The sequence below is a fragment of the Anas platyrhynchos genome, chromosome 2, assembly GCF_047663525.1.
Source record: "Anas platyrhynchos isolate ZD024472 breed Pekin duck chromosome 2, IASCAAS_PekinDuck_T2T, whole genome shotgun sequence".
Lineage (NCBI taxonomy): Eukaryota > Metazoa > Chordata > Aves > Anseriformes > Anatidae > Anas > Anas platyrhynchos.
The window spans coordinates 75,307,976-75,327,684 of NC_092588.1; the positions used below are offsets into that span (position 1 = coordinate 75,307,976).

The 19,709-nt window shown below is 39.0% G+C and overlaps 2 protein-coding genes across 4 annotated transcripts; one reads left to right on the forward strand and one right to left on the reverse strand.

Annotated features, from left to right (window-relative positions):
• Positions 1 to 2,158: 2,158 nt before the first annotated feature.
• ATPSCKMT (ATP synthase c subunit lysine N-methyltransferase) lies at positions 2,159 to 11,261 on the reverse strand. 3 transcript variants are annotated; one of them, XM_027451743.3, is made up of 5 exons: positions 11,121 to 11,261; positions 10,518 to 10,801; positions 7,813 to 7,950; positions 6,729 to 6,779; positions 2,159 to 3,098 (listed from the first exon to the last, which is right to left on the reverse strand). In XM_027451743.3, the coding sequence occupies exons 2-5, from the start codon at positions 10,797 to 10,799 to the stop codon at positions 2,901 to 2,903; spliced, it is 669 nt and encodes a 222-aa protein (XP_027307544.2). In that variant the 5' UTR covers positions 10,800 to 10,801; positions 11,121 to 11,261; the 3' UTR covers positions 2,159 to 2,900. The 3 variants fall into 3 exon arrangements, with proteins under 3 accessions (XP_027307544.2, XP_071891062.1, XP_038030809.1); XM_072034961.1 differs by having other exon boundaries at positions 2,755 to 3,098; positions 11,079 to 11,216; XM_038174881.2 differs by lacking the exon at positions 2,159 to 3,098 and adding an exon at positions 5,584 to 5,733.
• Positions 11,262 to 11,415: 154 nt separating this feature from the next.
• CCT5 (chaperonin containing TCP1 subunit 5) lies at positions 11,416 to 18,943 on the forward strand. Its single transcript, XM_027451742.3, has 11 exons — positions 11,416 to 11,616; positions 11,970 to 12,030; positions 12,115 to 12,279; positions 12,777 to 12,975; positions 14,058 to 14,250; positions 14,952 to 15,101; positions 15,435 to 15,554; positions 15,985 to 16,170; positions 17,182 to 17,319; positions 17,528 to 17,708; positions 18,669 to 18,943. The coding sequence occupies exons 1-11, from the start codon at positions 11,512 to 11,514 to the stop codon at positions 18,794 to 18,796; spliced, it is 1,626 nt and encodes a 541-aa protein (XP_027307543.1). The 5' UTR covers positions 11,416 to 11,511; the 3' UTR covers positions 18,797 to 18,943.
• Positions 18,944 to 19,709: the final 766 nt, after the last annotated feature.

Consider the following 19,709-nt stretch of genomic DNA (forward strand, 5'->3'; position numbering starts at 1 on the left):
CACACACACAAAAAAAAAAAAAAAAAAAAAAACACAAAACACAGAATTTGGGAGATCTCTATCACCTTATGAGATGTGTCCTTCATTAAAGGCTTTCCCTAAGCCTGAGCTCTCGAAGTGTTTTCACACCAACCATACTCATTCAAGCAGCCTTGTGGAATGTGATAGTGTATTTTAAATTTGATTCCTTATTTTCCTACCTGGTTACAACTCATGAGTCACAAACAAACAGCAGCGCAGAGACAGAGGCTTAGCTTCCTTGGAGTAGTGTTAGATTAAATGACAGCATATAATCAGACTCCAGAGGGTAAATCAAGAACTTCAATATACCTACTAACACAGAAATGCCCAAAACTCATAAAATACGTGTATATTTCACAAACAATTCTGGGCAAGCTTAGCTGAGACTTATGTAGTTATACTGACTGTGCAGTACTTACTGAGCGACCTGCAATATAGGATGGCTCTCTTGAAACCATACCACTGTCCTTCTCTCTAGAAAGTCAATTCGTGTCAAATAGAAAACTACAAGATTATGTAATAGGAGCATCGGTGCAACTGATCTTGCACCACGAAGCCCATGGGGGACACGACATGCCTCAAAGAATAAATAAAAAATAATTTGAAAGTCCAAGTCCAAAAGAACTCCAATCCATTTTGTTTTCAAACAGATCAAATTCTACAGGATTTCAGGAAAGCATTACTCTTTCAGAAATGTAGCAGCTTTTTTTGCTAAGATCTGGCAGCATGAGGAAAGGATGAAACAAGTGGCTCCCAAAAGTCAAGTCATTCTACTAGAAGATGCAAACAAAGATAAACTACTGTTGTTTTGTTTTTTTCCTGTGTATCTGAATTACTTCGGTATTGAACAGCAGTGTAGCTTGGGGGTTTCCTTCTTGTGGCTTCAGACTTGTGCTGTAATTTAATTAAGCCAGTTCTCTATGGCTTTCTTGGTTTCCATAAGTAACAAATGTGTACTTCGAAGCAGCACATCAATGAAATCATAATCACCTGAGCAATTGGAAATGTATCAAGATAATAATCTATACAGTGATAACTGAAGCCACAGTTGTGCTCCTCTGATAGTTTACTTGATTAAATACCAACACGAGTGATCATGAAAATTGAGGATGACATGACAAAAAGCGCTTTCCCAATCCTCCTGTGTAAAGCAGAGTAGCTTGCTTTCTGCTTTACACTTCAGCCATGGAAGCAGGAAACGCACTGCATTCCTCTATGTAATAAGGAATAAAAACCTACGGACCACTGTATACTTCAGCAGAGACACTTAACAAAAGGTAAATGTCCAGAGTAAGAAACAGCCTTCTGCTTCACTTTAAGAGCCATCATAAATTTCTCCTTGCCTTGAGAACTGTACTTAGTGTTCCTAAAGCTCAGACCATCAGGTCATTAATTCCTTATCTCGCCCTCCTTAACAGGTATTTCTGGAGCCACAGGTGGTAACTAAGAAGCCCGCTCCAAAGTCTTTACATGTACAATTCAGAAATTCAGATTTCCTTTTTAAAAGACAAATAACTGATAATGCAATATATATATGCAAATATATAGCCAAACAAAAAGGAAAACAAATATCTACTTCATTCCTTGCAAACTAACTTTAGTGACCATTGGTAAAAGCAAGCAGTAGAAACTTGGCTGAAAGCACTGCATGGCAGATGAGTCACAATTTACCAAAATTTTTGCCTCTTCTCCTTTATAAACATTCAGGGAAGGACTCTTGGCTTAGTTACCCAACATCCCCTTTTGTACCATCTTTTTGGTGGAAATATTTTCAGACTTCCTTTGTCCAAGATTCCAGCTTTATGGCCTTGGGATATTAAAGTAAGTGCAGACATTCAGATAAGCCACTGTAGCTCAGTCCTATCATTGTGTAGTATTTATAGCTCTTAGATCGTGGTGGAAAGAGTTTAGTGTAGTTTTACAAGACCCACTATGCTACACAGCAGTGAAATGCTGTAAAAGATGGTTTACTAGTAATCAGTGTTCTTCAGGACATACAGCCCCAGTGCTCACAGCTGTGCCTTGCCATATGTGAGGCTGAAATAATCTCTCCTTTCGCAGACTCCTGAGGATACATCTGCCCCTTTCTTCTCCTGTTTTGTATACAGTATAAGGAGAAAAAAAAAAATCTACTGCGTCATTTCATCTCCTCAGTGAGGATTTTATTTCACATTCTCCTTCCTCCTCCCCTCCCACACACACACACGAAAAAGCTCGAGGACAAGTATACCTGTAGCTACACATCCCAAATAACAACCAGCTTCTCTTCAAGTCAGATACCTTAAACTCAAGAAACATGTTTTTGTAACTGCTAATGAAATGTCACAGGGTTTGTGTTGACCCAAGAGCAGCATTTCTCTGCTTCTCTTGGCCTGAGCTAATTTTAGGTATGGTAACAACCGCCTAGCTGTCAGGTGGCAACTCCCTAACTTGTTCAAGCTTAGATCTCCAGACAGCACTTGTGCAGAGGTCTGACAAACTTACATAGTCACTGTGCAGCAAAGGCTTTCTCCTTGGAGATACTCAGAAGCTGTCTTCAGGTGGCCCTGCCTGAGCAGGGGGCTTGGACCAAATGACCTCTGGTTTTACGCTAGCCAATTTGAGCATTTGAACTCACACATGCTTCCCATAACAGTACTGAACCCTGTTTTATCCTGTTTTCTATACTAAAGTTTTCTGATTCTGTAACACTTTCCAATACTTTTACTAAACACACCAAGTCCTTTAACTAAACCTTTTTGTGTTTTCAGATAACCAATGTACTTCAGTTATTTTAGAGAATATACACCTCAAAATCCTGGTCTCCATTTCATGCTAATCTCATCTTCCAGCTGGTAAAGTCAAAGCTGAAAATTTCAGTACATGAACACATTAGATGTTTAAGATTCTGCTGCTGGTGTTGTTTCTAAGCATTTACTTTCGCTTCCTCTAGGACTCTTCAAATCATAGGCCCAAACGGTGTCTATTCCTTCTCCTGTAGTATGATCTGGGATCCAGCAAGGGAAAGGAAAACGACAGGCGATGATTCTGGCATTAGATTCAAGCTCTTCTTTGAGTTTCTTCTCCAACTGTGGCATCTGTGGAGCAGCAACAAAAAACTTTCAGGAACAGTACAAAACAGAAACATTCTCTAATTTAAGTGTCGAAGACAAGTCCAAGGTTTGAGGAATATTTCAAAAAAATAGGAAGTATTCCTGATACATTCTGGTTTGATGCATTGACAAAGAGTATCTAAAACTAGAAAATGGTTATTGTGCCCTGACCAGTGAGATCACTACAACTGTAACTAAGTCTTTAAAATTAAATTACAGTAGATAAACCTTTAGTTTAAAAAACAAAAGCAAATACACACACACAACCACATTAAGGCAAGACTTTGCATGTTCTAATTCGTTATTCTCTTCAGTGAGATTCTTCCCTGCAGACAGTTAGAGTTTAGCATCCCAAATGTATAGAATTTATAACACCAAGTCGCGTGATACTCAAAGGCTGATGCTTCTCATGATTTCCAGTCTAACGCCAAGACATATCTTGGGAGGCTCAAAACCCCACATTTGGTCAGCAAACCAAAGCAAGCATTCTGCTCTCACTGTATGAGAAAGTACTGGCGTGGTACACAGCACTGGAACTGTGCTTTGTTGGCTCCAGACTATTAACACAAACACCTAAGTCCCCGCACAGCACTGTGTGAAACAGCACAAACCACCCTACAGCTTGCCTTGGTTGGAGACCTGCTCTGTACAACCTTCCTCCACTGGCTTTTGTATCACCTCAATTTTTGCTACAGGAAATATCATTACCCCTCCAGAACTGAGCAACACTCTGCCCAGGCACTTTATCTCCCATAAGTATGCCAAAAATGCCTCTATGGATTAAGCGAGAAATGAATTAACACATCTATTTTCTTTCCAGCCCCCAGATTGCTGTTATATTGGGGGCTGGGAGGATGCTGCATTGATCCATCCATTTCTGTCCTTTGCAAAAATCGGGTGTTATGCTTCAGTAGATCACTGCACATCCATTTGGAATTCCTTCTGACAAATGATATCTATCTCAGTGAGTAATTATAGCAGCGAGCTCTAAAATTAAAATATTTATACTTTGATATTGTGGCAGAACATTTAACTATTAAAAGGTTGAAAGGATAGTAATTATCTACAAATACAGTTCAATTTAAGTCAGGAAGGACACAAGATAAACAAAAATTTAAAACCAAAAAATGCAGAACACATTAGAAAACAAGATTGGCTTTCAAAAACGTTTTCAAAGGCTAAAGCTAACTTGAACTCTCACATACATGCAGGGCCTACCTTTGATGTTCCATCCCACTATAGCTAAATTTAAGCTTACAATGGGATATTTTAGGAAAATTGTTCAGAGGTAACTCATGGGTATATTAGATCTATGAATGCCTTTAAGTATTCTGTGCTCTGATTTATTCCATACAGCAAATGCTTTTAAACATTTTTGCTTAAATAAATGAGAAAAATAAGCCCAATTTCATATCTCAAACTGAACTAATACACCAGAAGAGACAGGACTAAGTTGTTATAGCAATTAATACAGTCCACAAACATGGACCTAGCCTAATCTTTACTGAGTAATTATGAAAAACAGTGGTATCTCATGTCTCAAATTAGAAGATTTCATTAACAGCTCAGCCAAAAGCAACTGCATTCTTGAACCAAACCCAAAGTGGTTTTAAGCTAAATCTCTCAGTAACATTAAGTGTTATAACCATACTATATTTTATATCATTCAGATTTTATTTGTTACATCTATATAGATAAATAGCTTAGTAAAAAACTTTTGTACAGGACATATTTAGTTAAAATTCAACTGCAGTTGTGAACATGAACACCTGGTAAAAATTCTGTCATCCCACCCCGAGCAAGTAAAAGTCTCTCTGCAATGACTCATTGATAAACACATCTTCCCCCAGATGCTTGCAAGAACAGAGAGGTCTCAGAGTCTTCACTAAAGATCAATACATCCCAGTTCTGTTAGCTAATCTTGGATGTGAAATAAAAGCACAGTGTGACAACATCAAACCAGACCACTATTACTATAAAAGCTAAAGACATTTATTGCCCTCAGTCAAAAAAAAAAAAAAGAGAGAGAGAAAATGCATTAAGAGTTTCTAGAAAATCAATTTAGTCATTCAGGAGACTAAGCATTCACAACATAGAAAGTAAATTGAAAGAACATTATGAGCAAATTAATTCTCAGGACACTTTGTAGTTCCTACGTTTGGGTCTGTTACATTTATGACAGTATTTTATTGGAAGAATTAAGACTAATATTTGCTGAATTTACTGAAGTTATTCTGAGACTAAAGGGTACTCTTTCTATCATAGTAGTATAAAAATGGGGTAAAATAGCTAATTTTAAAATTCAGCCAGTTTTTCAACTAATCATGCTGACATTCTCCTAGGGCATTTGTTTAGTTTACTGAAATATCTTTCTTCCCTTGCACTTGTGCTCTTGGTGCAACTGCAGACTTTGTGACTGCAGATTCAAATCTTCATACTGCCCCCTCCTGGAATCCAGGCCAGAGAACACGCAGCATTCAAACCTGGGAACATCTGCAGCACGAGCACTGCAACAGCTCTCGCTAATACGCCACCAGAAAAGTAGGAAAAAACGCATCTTCACTTCAGTTCTCACCACGAGTTACAACGTGAATCTGAAGTAGGTATTTTAATTCCAATGCTAATAAAGGAAAAATCAGAGAGTAAGGAAACATCATTATGCTTCTTGTTGTGTCTTCCTGTTACTACCACACCAATGCATATTGCACAGTATAGCATCACGTAAAGCTCTTCACTCCACTTCATCCCACATCTGCCCTAGCACAAAAAAATAAAAAAAGCAGCAGTACGGAAGCATTTATATATTTCCATTTCACTTCTCCATACGCGTTCAACATATATAGAAGTTTCTAATGATAAATATAGAAAATATATTTTTTCTCTTCTGCAGTAAAAAAGAAAAACTAGATAAAGCCAAAAGTCAAAGTCAAAGTCCTGACTGATTTTATCTAATATACCAAAATAGTCTCTATGCAGTAATATCTACAGCAATTTTGAAGAACCCATGGGACACGACGAACATAAGCTACAAAGCCCTCCTAAAAAGCAAAGAAATTTGTACACTTGTTCTCTAGCAATTACACTTGAAGTATTTGTCTTCCTTCCTAAAACTCTCACAGTCTAAAATGAGCAAGGAATTATTTCAGAATGCTAGCTACTAGCCTAATTTGAGGTCATCCCATTTTTAGATAATCTAACAAAAGTTCAGTAACTTCCATTGACAAGTTCACAGAAAAGCAGCTGTAGCCAGTTTCTTACTCCCTCCTCTCCCTGCAAACATACTTTTTTTTTTTTTCCCAGTATGAAAACCTGAAATATTCAAGAATTGATCTATCACCTTCTCAAGGCAACTTAAGTACGTCAGTTTTCATTTTGATTCTGAACTTCACTAATTGATGCTAAATACAATGCTACCACCGCCACCATCCAGGAATGCTTTTAGAGCTCCAGTCTGCACACCATCACAAGTTTTACCAGGTTTTATCATGGACATTAATAACCAACGATGAAATACCTAAATATTATTAGTACTACCTTTGACATTTTGTAAGTTGATTTATTTTGCAGATGAGTATGTTGGTATTAAAATAACTGTGCAAAAATAATAAAACTTACCATTTGAGGTACCCCAAAAATAACAACATTTGTATAATGGGAAAAAGAAACCTGAAAAAAAAAAAAGAAAAAAAGCCTTAAAGAAATGAGCACTCTAATTGGAGAAGTTCTCACCATTCTCACCTGAACCTTCTAAATACAGTCCTTTGAACAGGGATTTAGACCAAAAATAAGGAAGGAGATCCAATATCAAGTATTCATCACACAAACTTCCACATACAGACAACTTTATTCTGCTGAGTAACAGAAAACTACTGCCTGGTCAAGGATACGGCTCCAATTTCAGGAGCACGAAGAAAATCAATTTAGAAAACACTATATGATTTTATTCACTGTTATGTTTTCCCTCAACTCCTGTATATGTTAACATAAGATATGCTTTAAGTTTGCCCCATCTTGTTAAATGTTAGTTATTGGAGCTTCCCATTGCAATGCCTGGGTTCTTCTAGTCAGTGCCCAGTTTTCCAAGACACCTCTCCTGAATAAAGAGAAAAAAAGAGTATATTCACACTTTTTACCAATTCTTTGTATCCACTTTACTCTTTACAAAATGCTACTTAAAGAAAAAAGACTGATGGGAATAGCTGGGGGGAGACAAACATAAATATAGCAAAAAGTAAGTCTCATTAAAGATGCAATTTTCATTCAAATGAATGCACGTTGAAAAAAACAGCTTGAAGCAACACTAAGAATCAGGTAACATACTGCACAGCTACAGAAGAACACACATCTAATGCAATACCACAAGACAGCGTTCTTGCACATTAGGTGAACAAGAGACTTGTTACCAACTCCACAGAAGTAGCTCTCAGCGAAGCCTGACATTACAGTAGCCCACATCATTCAACTGGCAAAAGTACAATGTAGTATGCTCAGAAAATCTGTACTGGAAAAGCACAGCAAGACACTACAGCACAAAACCAGCAGAGCATTGTAAACGTGCAGTGAGCCTTGTTTCTATGCTGTAAGCACTCTTCTCAAAGCCCAGTACAGCATCTTGTGGCCAGACAAATACAATTCTTCCAAGAAAGTATCTCTGAACTATGGAAATCTCCCATTCATTCTTAGGTACTCCAGCACCTACCTTCCACAAGTCTGAGATATAGAATTTGGTGTTGTGATGTACCCCATCTCTCCAGGCACGGTATCTGGAGTACCAGACTAGCCAGGGATTTAACTCATAACCAACAGCTTTGAATCCCATTTTGGCAGCTGCTATCACCTACAAGGAAGAGAAGAAATCTTCACTTAAAAACAGAGAGAGAGTGCTAAAAGGTATATTCATCCAAACAGGACAAAGGACAGAATTTTATTTACACGTCAAGGGAATACACATTTGCAAGTAATCAGTTTTTAATTCCTAAGAGAATGGTAGTATAGCAAACAAAAATTCAGATTATATTTTGCTATTGTGACTACTTCTGTTGAAATTGATATTCACACAAACAAAATTAACCACTTAAATGTTCACAGGACAAAGCTGTAAGCTTGTACTATGTCTACAGCTCACATAAAAGTTAAATTTAACATATTCATGACACTACCTTAGAATTCAAGAGTGCCAAAAATGACCCTGGAGACAGTAAAACACATAAGCAGATACGCTCAAAATTAGAGCATTCAACCTAGCTGAGAAGCAGTGAAGGGTAAGGCACTTGAAAGATCCCTGCATCAAAGCCAAAATGACCTATCGGTGGAAAGTCTGTGAAAGCAATCTGTTGACATCCATAAAAATAAAAATTAAAGAAAAAAATCACAGAGCAAACCTCAAAGTGTATCTTTTATCTAATGCTAAACGTCACACATAATTTTGAAAAGGCAAAAGGTAATTCAGTTAACAAAATGTATCAAGTATACTCCCTCAAATCAGACCTTAATATTCAGAATCATTACACTGTATAGCAAATGTCTTCTAACTAAATCAAAGGTTTTTTTTTTTTTTTTTTTTTTTTTTTTTTAAGGAAACTTCAAACCAAAACAGCACACTAATTTTTAGAAATATTAAAATCTAGGACTGAGCCATAATTTAAAAGGTTACTGCCAAGCTTTAATCAGGACAAGCCTCATCAGCTATGAATTGCAGGCAGGGTAGAATCAGGAAGAAGTACACATTTTTTAATACAACATCTCAAACAGCATTATCACACAATGTGCTGCACAGTATTAAAATAACGCTCCTTGCATCACACACACCATATTTTCAAATATAGTAAAAGAATTTTGACATTTTCACCATGCACCATGCTTGAAAATAAAGTACGTTCATATTTGTCCACAGAATACACCATTTAAGTGCTAAATATTTACAAACGTGAACAGAAGCTCAACTTTTTTCAATACAGATGCATTAGGGCAACACTGAGCATCCAATTTTGGGCACCTGGCTCTCCAAGCAGCTTTCAGTCTCCATTTAGGCACTAATGTGCATATATACACATGTATATTTATATATATGTATATATATAGGTGCCTACATATGTAGATATATATGGAACTGGAATAAAATATGCAGTAACTAGTCAAATTAGTTGTCTCGGATAAGGGTCAAGAGCCAGAATGCTGAGTAGAGAGGACATCAGAAATTGCAGTTCTCTTGTACCTATGTGCTTGCTTTTCCCTAGGTCTTACTTAGGTGCAATTTGTTCACAGATTTGGATCTCCAACTGCAGCATGGACAGATGGTCAAATCGTTCACATGAAATATGGACAATGGCAGTATTCAAGAAAGATCTTGCTTGTTTCCGTCAACAACCCACTTAATGCACCATCCTGTTAAGCAGGTGCTTTAAAAATAGTACCCAAAGCACTACAACTACAAAAAAAAAAAATAAAAAATTCTCTGCAGCACCCTCCCTCACCACCACTTTTGACAAATGGAAGGTCTGGGCAATGCCCTGAAAGCACAGCATCACTTTGGCTACCCAGAAATTTCCCCCCAGACCTCCCTAACTTCATTTTGAATCTATTTCTGCCCCAAAACTCCACAGCAAGCTGTTGAGTTCAATCTTAAAATAATTTTGCAGTGGGTTGGATGAATCCTAACTTTGCCACATAATGATAAAGACCAGAAACTGACACTGAAAAATAGGTGTTACAATACTAAAAACATTTGAAGCCAGTGAATTTGCCTGTCCTCTATCCTAATTTCCATACAGAAAAAGCCTTGAACTAGCTTCTGTATTGAAAGTCTGCTGAGAGCAGAGAAGTCTTTCCACAGTTGTTTCCTACCATTCAGTTTTGCAGTGGCTCTGGTTTACCACATTCATGCTGAAATGGGGCAGCCAGAAGTGTACAATGGCATTAAGACTACAGTTTTAATGATACCATGATATTTATTTTTGTAATCCATCATTCCTTTCTCATCTTTTTTTGTTCTTCTGTCACTTTTATGCAGTAATCATAGAGCTGCAGCTCCAAAAGCAGAGGGTTATTTAAGCTCACAGCCTCACATGCTGCAGCTATAAACCTATGTGGAATACAGCTCTCTGGAAAACACAGTGCCAATCCTTTAATTACATCTTTTTATGTGAACGCAGTGCAATGCCTCCCAAGCGACAAGATGAGGTTATGATTTGGGATGCTACTTTGTCAAGCTGAGAGTAAGGCAGGAACAAAACTATCGATTGTTCACCTAAACTAAACGTAAACCATTCTCAGGCTTTGCATAAAGCTTGGTAAAATACAATGGGTGTGAAGGAAAACGTTTGTAAATATGACAAAGCAGAGGCCAGGAGTGGAGTATTTGCTGCTTTTCTGAGGTAGAGAAGGAAGGAGACGTCTGTAACTTACAACACGGCCATCCCCGCTGCCAATGTCAGCTAGAGAGCCGCTTCTGCCCTGCAACATTTTCAGGACATTCTGGATCTGCGCTGAGGTGGCGGGGACGAAGGGCAGGCAGACCTTCCTGAGGGCCGGCACCAGGAAGGGGGTGACCACGGCGTACAGGGCCACCAGCACCCCACCAACTGCGCCCGTGGCCAGCAGCCCCCACTGCCTTCTTCTGGAGGGCTCCTCAGGGCTTCCTTGCGCGAGTGGAGCGGGGCTCTCGGCCACCAGTGCTTTGGACGCCATGCCTGCGGACAAAGATTAACAGGGGGATGGCTTCACTGAGGGATTAACGGGCAAAATATTATGATGTGACACGTGTAATGCAAGGGAGGTGCTTAAACACTTCATTTGATTCTAATAGCTTAAAAAAAGTTAAATTATTGCATATAAGAGGCTGAGGTACTAGGTTTATTGCTCATTAAGAAAAAGAGGAAAAGACATCTTCCCCCCCCTCACCGACCCCACACCCCACAATGAGGGACTCCCACCACCGGCGGCCGTATTTATGGAAGAGGACCCTACCACCCCTCTACGGCGGGGGGGATACGGGAGGAGGGCGAGCACCTTTCCGCACACGCTGAAGAGCAGATCCGCACGGCACCCTTCGGCAGCGGGGCTGTCCTTCCTTATTCTCTTCCCGTCACCTCGCTGCGGCCCGCCTGGCGCCCGAATTGCGCCTAATCGCAATCCCCACCCCCCCCCCGGCGCCGCGCCGATGGACGGGGCCGCGAGCGCCGCGCAGCGCCCGGAGCCCCCCGGCCGCTTCCAGAAAGCTCCGCGGCGGGCGCCACATAAGTTCCCCCCGCGAAATGTGTCGCGGGGTGGCCCTGTGCGCATGCGCGGTGCCGCCGGCGGGCTGAGCGCGTGACGTCACGGCGCGGCGTGCGGGGCGGGTGCGGCTCGTGCTCGGGTGGCCGTTGGGAGTGGTTGGGGGCCGTTGGGAGCCGCCGCAGCCATGTCGGCCATGGGGACGCTGGCGTTTGATGAGTATGGGCGGCCCTTCCTCATCCTCAAGGACCAGGAGCGCAAGACGCGCCTCATGGGGCTGGAGGCGCTCAAGGTGAGCGGGGTGGGGGGGCTGGCAGGCGGCGGCGGGGCCCTGCCGGGGATGGCCGCCACACGCGGCCGGGGGGAGCCGTGCGCTCGGTTTTCCTACGTGAGCCTTAAACGTGCGAGTGAGTTGTTCTTCTATCAGCCTTACCTCTATATGTGACAAAAAGGCTCGTGAAATACCTAATCTAAAAGCCATGTGCTTGTGTAGGTCTTTTTCCAGTCATAGTTCTCTGTTGCTGCTTAAAATAACATTTGCAATACTTAACTACCACAATATAACAGTTTTTCTCTATATATCTTAGCTTAATACTGCTATTTGTGGACGCAAAATACTGATTTAACTTTTCCATTCTTTTATAGTCTCACATAATGGCAGCAAAGGCTGTGGCAAATACCCTGAAAACATCCCTCGGGCCCAACGGTAATAAATCACTTCAATTATTTCTACTTACTAATGTTTTTTTCAGGGGTTTCTAGATTTGTCCTCACGTTCTGTCTTTTTCAGGCTTGGATAAAATGATGGTGGACAAAGATGGTGAGGTGACAGTAACCAATGATGGCGCTACCATCCTGAATATGATGGATGTGGACCACCAGATTGCCAAGCTCATGGTGGAGCTGTCTAAGTCTCAAGATGATGAGATTGGGGATGGAACTACAGGAGTCGTTGGTAAGAAAAGATTTACATTTAGTTTGGCATTTCTAGTTTTAAAGCCAAGTTTCTTAAACTATTTTAAGAAATCACTTATAGAGTGACAGAGGCTTTTCTGAAGCACGTTTTTAGAGTATTTACTGCGTCAGTATTCTTTTTTATTTCATCTGTTTGGAGTTTTTTTAATCCAAAAGGTGCTTTTGTGTCTCTCTTAAAGTATGGCAGCATTTGAAGTTAGTGTTGGAAGGCCTCTTTGTACTTTCAGAACTCTTTGCATAATTTTCTTCCGTAGTGATCTTAGTGTCTCCTGTGCTTGTACAGTCTCAATGCAGTCTTCTTTCTCAGTAAGTAGGGCACTGATGGTATTATTATTACTGATATTATTACCTAATAAACCTCACACTGGTACTGCAGAATAAATCCAAAAGTATACTTCTTAAGCTTTTGATAATGTATAATACAGGATGCCTCCATCTGTGCGAGAATGAACGTTATTTAAAAATTTTGTTTTACAGTTCTGGCTGGAGCACTGTTGGAACAGGCTGAGCAGTTGCTGGACCGTGGTATTCACCCCATCAGAATAGCGGATGGTTACGAGCAGGCAGCTCGCATTGCTATTGAGCATCTCGACAAAATCAGTGACAGCTTTCCAGTTGACCCACAGAACATAGAGCCTCTGATCCAGACAGCCAAGACAACGCTAGGCTCTAAAGTGTAAGTTCACAAAACCTTAGAGAATATTTACAAATGTTTATATTTTCCATACATACATGAAAATTTACAAATACTTATATTTTCCACTTAAGTTGAAAGGAGAAATCCTTGATGCTTTGATGAATTATTAAGTTATTACTAGAGTGCCTGCTCTTTAATGTTTCTTTGATTTTGGCTGCTTTCTCAATGGACTCTTATCTCAGGATAAGAAACTGTGAAACCCTTGTTCTCTAAAGGGGCAACTCCATTAAGTTAAACAGCTGCAAAATCAATTTCATTCTACCTATTTTATTCTGTGTTTGTGCATCATAGCAAGTGCAAACTGTGTAAAAGTTAGCTACCTGTTTGTTCTCTCTCTCTCTTTACCCAAAAAGACATGTAGTGGTAGTTACTGGTTCCATAAGTGCATTTTTATTAAAATATACAAATCTAAATTAAGATCTTGGGGGTGAAAGTGAGCTTTCCATTTGTACTGTAACATTTATTTGCTATATAGTATGGAGTAAATGAGCATCAGTGTCATTTCCCAGTTTTATTTCTTGGGACAGTTTTTGTCTGTCTTTCTTTGGGCATTAGCTTTCTAAGATATTGTGGAGTTAATACCTAAAATTATAGGAAACGCATGAGAGAGAGTTAAAACAGAAAAGTACAGAGAGGGATGTCTCTCATTTTTAATTACTGTGGGCCTGTTTTTGCAAAGTGCAGTTTATGATTGCAGTATCTTTTGACATGTTGTAAGAGCTTCCTGTGCAGACCTGTCTTAACATTGGTTTCTGGGACTAGAGTATTTTGAGTAGTAGTTAGTTCTCCTTGCTTGTTTCAAATCTGTGTCTTGCAATTGTGTTCATGAAGACATGTGTTCTGGTTTCTGTCATGTTTGGCATGTTCAGGTGAACCAGTGAGCAGGACGCCCTCTCTTCATACAGCAAACAAGCTATTAGTAATACTAATATGTATATATATATATGTATCTGCACATACATATATATACACACATATATTATATTTCATATTGACAGAGTCAATTTCTTTCTTCTGAACTGTATACATGTAACACATCTTCCTTGTACTCTTTTATTTAGAGTTAACCGCTGTCACAGACAAATGGCAGAAATTGCTGTGAATGCTGTACTGACAGTAGCAGATATGGAACGTAAAGATGTTGATTTTGAGCTGATCAAAGTGCAAGGCAAAGTGGGAGGTAGACTGGAAGATACGCAGCTGGTTAAAGGAGTGATTGTGGATAAAGATTTCAGTCATCCGCAGATGCCTAAAGTAAGTGAACACTCTGGTTGTCATCTGTAACAGTTTGAATGATTCTGCATAGAAATAGACCAAAAATGCTGTTCTAGCATTGCAGCATTTAAACTTGTTGCTTCACTCATGTATCAACAGAGGAAGGGAAGAGGAGTATTATTCTTCGTTGGACAGGACCAACTTAGAATTCACAAGTGTCTTGAGAAGTGATTGGGGAGATGATTACTGCACAAGGAAGTGAGAACAAGCATAGAGTGCAAGTCCTTTGTAGAGAGTAATGCAAAGAACTGTGTTAGAATTGAGAACCAAATGTTAGTGTACTGATTTTTAACGCAACTCAGTACCACGAAGCTTGTACTGTTACACTCTATGAGTTGGAGTGTTGTCCTGTTTGGAACACCATAGAAGTAGTATTTTCAATGGTCACAGTAGGTAGGAGGTTTTTTTTTGTTTTTTTTTTTTAAATAATTTAATACTTAAAATAACTGGTAAAGATTGAGTGCTTAAACAGTGTCTTGAAGCTGTGGAATTTCTTTTGAATTAGTTAGATTTTTTATAGAAGTGTGTGGCTGTTAGTTAAAACTTCAGAAAGAGTCAAGTGATCTTCAAGGTTCTTTCTGTCTCTCCCTTTTTAACAACAATGTCTTGTGTATTGTGCAAATAAAAGAGGTGTTACTGTGCAACCTTTTAATTTTATTTTATTTTATGTTAATGTACAGGAGCTCAAAGATGCTAAAATTGCAATCCTTACTTGTCCATTTGAACCACCTAAGCCCAAAACCAAGCATAAGCTTGATGTCACATCTGTGGAAGATTACAAGGCACTGCAGAAGTACGAGAAGGAGAAGTTTGAAGAAATGGTGAAACAGGTGAAGTGTTCAATGTTACTTCTCTGTTCTGTAATTTTTCATAGCCTTTACACAAAACAGCATAATGCATTGATTTATTTCTGCAAATGAGCTACTAATCCAGATAAGAGGCAGCATACAAGGAATTGTAAGGCTGTGAGTGAAAGTTAAGTTTATGGAAGTAATAGATAACACTCTAGTTTGAAATGTACTTTCAATTCTGTATATGCCAGTTATACAGGTACGTGCCTTCTTCAGAGAGTTCTATTTTGAGAAAAGTGCAATTAAAACTGTTAAACTTGTCTTCCTTTCTGTGTTAGTGCTGATCAGCAGATTGTTGTGTGTTGATTTCAGATAAAAGACACTGGTGCAAACCTTGCTATTTGCCAGTGGGGTTTTGATGATGAGGCAAACCACTTGCTGCTCCAGAACGAGCTGCCTGCTGTTCGTTGGGTTGGTGGACCTGAAATAGAAGTAAGTAAAATCTTCAGAAACCGGGATTTGCACCAGTCCTCGTGTTATACTGCCATATTATACAACCAGCTTGTTGTGTAGTGCTGTACCAATTAAAAGTGTGGGCTTTCTAGGTAGAACTGCATAATGAGGTGTGATATTGGTAAATATTGGAGCAAAATCACTGAGAAGATCTAGGGGAAGAACCTAGGATTATTGGGGTTACAGTCTATTATTGATGTCCATGCGTATTGCCTGTTACAGGTTTTATGTGGCTGGAATTGCTTCTCCTTTCAGTCTTAGTGTGTGTAGAAACAAGGCATTGCCTGAAATCTGCCCTTTGACTGAGGCAATGAGAATGTAACTTTGGAGGCATTTGATAGATTCGTTTATACTATTTAAGCACTATGGAGAAGTCTTCTCAAAATAATTGATGGTTGTTTAATTTTAGTTAATTGCCATTGCAACTGGAGGGCGCATTGTTCCTCGCTTCTGTGAACTCACACCAGAGAAGCTGGGGTTTGCTGGTATCGTCCGAGAGATCTCCTTTGGAACAACAAAGGACAGGATGCTCGTCATTGAACAGTGTCAGAATTCTAGAGCTGTGACCATTTTCATTAGAGGAGGAAATAAAATGGTAAGGTGCTTAGTTTGTGTCCTCTTTTTGGCTGAGATAGAGTTGACCTTCTTCCAAGTAGCTGGTGTGATGCTGTGCTCAGATTGAGGATGAGGATAATGGTGATAATGCACTGATGCTCACTTGCAGTTAGCAAGTGGCTGTGTGCTGTTTAGCTGCCTACCAGGTTGGATCACAGCAGTTTGTTACTAATGTTTGATGCCTCAGTTGTTGAATGTGTAGTTTCTTTCAGATTAAGAGCACGTTAACTCTTCAATTATTTTTATCTAATTTTTACTCTGCACTGTGGAAGAATTTGGGGGAAGTGGGGCTGTAGACAACAGTGACTGCTAAGTCACGTTAAATTCATATCCCATGTTTTTGAATGAAAATGTTATGTTTCTCGCTATTAGACCATATCATTTGTAAATAGAGAAATAATTTTATTTGTGGGTGCTTTTTTTTTTTTCTCATGGAAAGGTCATTTTTATGAGTAAAGATGTATTAGTATTTTTGTGAGATCAGGTTTTCTGTGTTTCTGTATGTCATTTCTAATTTATAACAGTTTAAAAGAACAGAATGAGACCATTTTTAATGCTTCTCTACTTAATCTAGTCATTGACTGAACTGTTAGTGTGGAATTACATTTAGTATAGGTCAAATTCTACTTTGGGTGAAAAATGGGAAAAAAAGAATTCTAAGTGCCAGTCTAAAGAGTTCTTCCAGAAAACAAAAATGCTTCATGAAAGGTTAGCATAGATTGTTAAATCCTTCTACATCTGTTGGAGTTGACACAAATTGCAGTCTGAAAATAATGTTGGCATTTACATTTGTGGCTTTTGTCTTGGTATGTATTTTTCATTCCTTCTCTGCTACTAGGAAGCCAACACTTTTGAAGTAGTATAGTATAGCGGCAGTAGAGCAGTGAAGAGATCCTCTAGTTCATGTGCAGTTTTTGTTCCTATACTAGGAAATTCATCTTCATATCAGTCAGTTGTGTGCTGTAAAGTGTGTGCTGTGTTCTAATTCCAGATCATCGAAGAAGCAAAGCGATCTCTTCATGATGCATTATGTGTGATCCGGAATCTTGTCCGTGATAATCGTATTGTGTATGGTGGTGGTGCTGCTGAAATTTCTTGTGCCTTGGCAGTCAGTGAAGCAGCAGATAAGGTAAGGAAGAAGCATTCTACAACTCTCTTTAATTTCCCATGGAGAAAAAAAGGATTAAGACCATTTTAAGAGTTTCCAAAAAGCTTCAAAGAGCTTCCAGAAAAATGCGTATTACAGAACTTCCTGACATTTGCTGATAACCAGCGTTAAAGTTTTGCTTCCCCTCTTTGTAAAGTTGTTGCAAGTGCCTTTTTATGTTTTTTCCTAGTGCCCATCCTTGGAACAGTATGCCATGAGAGCTTTTGCAGATGCCCTGGAGGTAATCCCCATGGCCCTGTCGGAGAACAGTGGAATGAATCCAATACACACTATGACTGAAGTACGGGCTAGACAAGTGAAAGAAAATAATCCTGCTCTCGGCATTGATTGCTTGCAGAAAGGAACAAATGGTAAGATGTGTAATGGGGAGAAAGAGAGAAGCATAATGGGGTTTACTTCCTCAAAAAATTAAAAAGGTTATATGTTGTCCCCCAGCCCCTTTTTTCTTTTAATTCATTTTTTGTTGTTTTTTAAAGATGTCTGTCACTTTAATTATGAACTTTTTTCCCTTGCCCTAATAAATGGGAGTGGGAGAGACACATGATGTCTGACACAAAGAAAAAATGTAACTGCTTGAACCAAAAGTGACAAGATTAGTTGTAGATCCTGCTGACCTGGTGGGACAGGAATAAAAACTAGCCACTAAGAGGCAAAAACGGGATGTGTTCTTAGTACTGTATTTTTAGTGATCCAGTTTACAGTGCAGTCCTACCAACCAACAGTTGTTTTGAGAAACAGCTTGCGAAGAAGAAAGCAAATGGTTGGAAATGTCTTTAGGTAGTCTTGTTCACACTGCTACATGCACATATATAGACCTATCACAAGCAAGTGAAGGCTACAAAATCAGCGTATGAAAATACGTTTTCATCTGAATTTACACTGTTCAAATTCTTATTTTCATGTTCCTTTCAGGAAAAAAATAAAAAGGCAGTACATATTGGAACACAGCATAAAGCCTTGTGTTTGTGTAATGCATAGCCCTTCCTTGATTAGATGTCTCTGCATTATGGCACGTCAGCTTTCAGTGGTCGTTCTGCCCCTAGGATGCTTCTAATATTTGTATATAGAAGTACAGGAAGGTGAAGTTATGATTGAGGAAGGCTTAAATGGGGAAAAGAGTTTGATCTTAATGTTCTATGGTCTTTGGGAAGAACCCAGACTTAATGAATACTTTGCATAAACTATAGTTTTAACTATGGTGGGCAAGAGTAATTTAGTATCTTTAAAATTATATAGTAAATAACTGTCTGGGTTAAACATTACATTCAGGTTTGAGGAAGCCATCTAATTCTTTCACATCTCTTTTACAGATATGAAACAGCAACATGTTATAGAAACCTTGATTGGTAAGAAACAACAGATTTCTCTGGCGACTCAGGTCGTTAGAATGATTTTGAAGATTGATGATATCCGTAGGCCTGGAGAATCTGAAGAGTAAAAGTTGAAAAGCAAGAAACATTAAGGGGGCCACAGCAGTAGCGAAGACGGTAGTACTCTGATGCTTCATCTTCAGCTATTTATTTTGGACACTGTTTCAGATACTGTAATGGCTAATTGTTGGAAATAAAACACAATTTAGCACTGATGGTTTCAGTACTAGTTTTGGAAGCCTCATTGCATTTTTTCTTAGAGGGGTGTGAATGTTCTTAGGGAAAACTTCTTGAATGTATGGGGAAGGAAGAAAAAAGCATGGATAATGCATTAATAGAATTTTGTAGGTCATTTTTCCATTGCTCCTGCAGCTAATTCCTTTATCTGCCTGTGAGCTAAGTCTGCAGATTTTCATTTTAAGAGGTCTTCTGTCCCTCTTCAGTGAAGTAAGCAGAAAATTATTGTAGCCTCTGGTAATTCTTAAATATCTCAAGTATGAATTTTAAATTTGCCAATGAAAAATATCCAGATTACATGCTTCCAGTTCTCACTTATGGTACTGAGTAGGAATTTTTTTTTATATCAAGGCAACCTGTGCTTGTTGCATTCCTGGGTTTTGACAGTCATTGAGTAATTACAGTGTTAGAGCCATTTGAACAGTGGCATGTACAAATATCACATTACAAGAAACAAGCTAGATAACCAGTTCTGCACCAAATATGACCATCTAGAAGTTCAGGGATTAGGAAACCCTAAAAAACAAGGTTTTAGGAAAGGGTTTAGGAAAAAAAGATTATTTGTAACCTTGCAGAATCTTCAAACCAATTATCTGAACACTTTAACTTTCATTGGGCCTGTTACCACTCACATTTAGTGTATTCCTGATTGATATGCAGGGAGGAGTTTTTTTTTACAGGGATATGCATTCAGCCACACATTTGGTTCTTTTCTTCCCAGAACTTACCTATGCTACCGAGAGG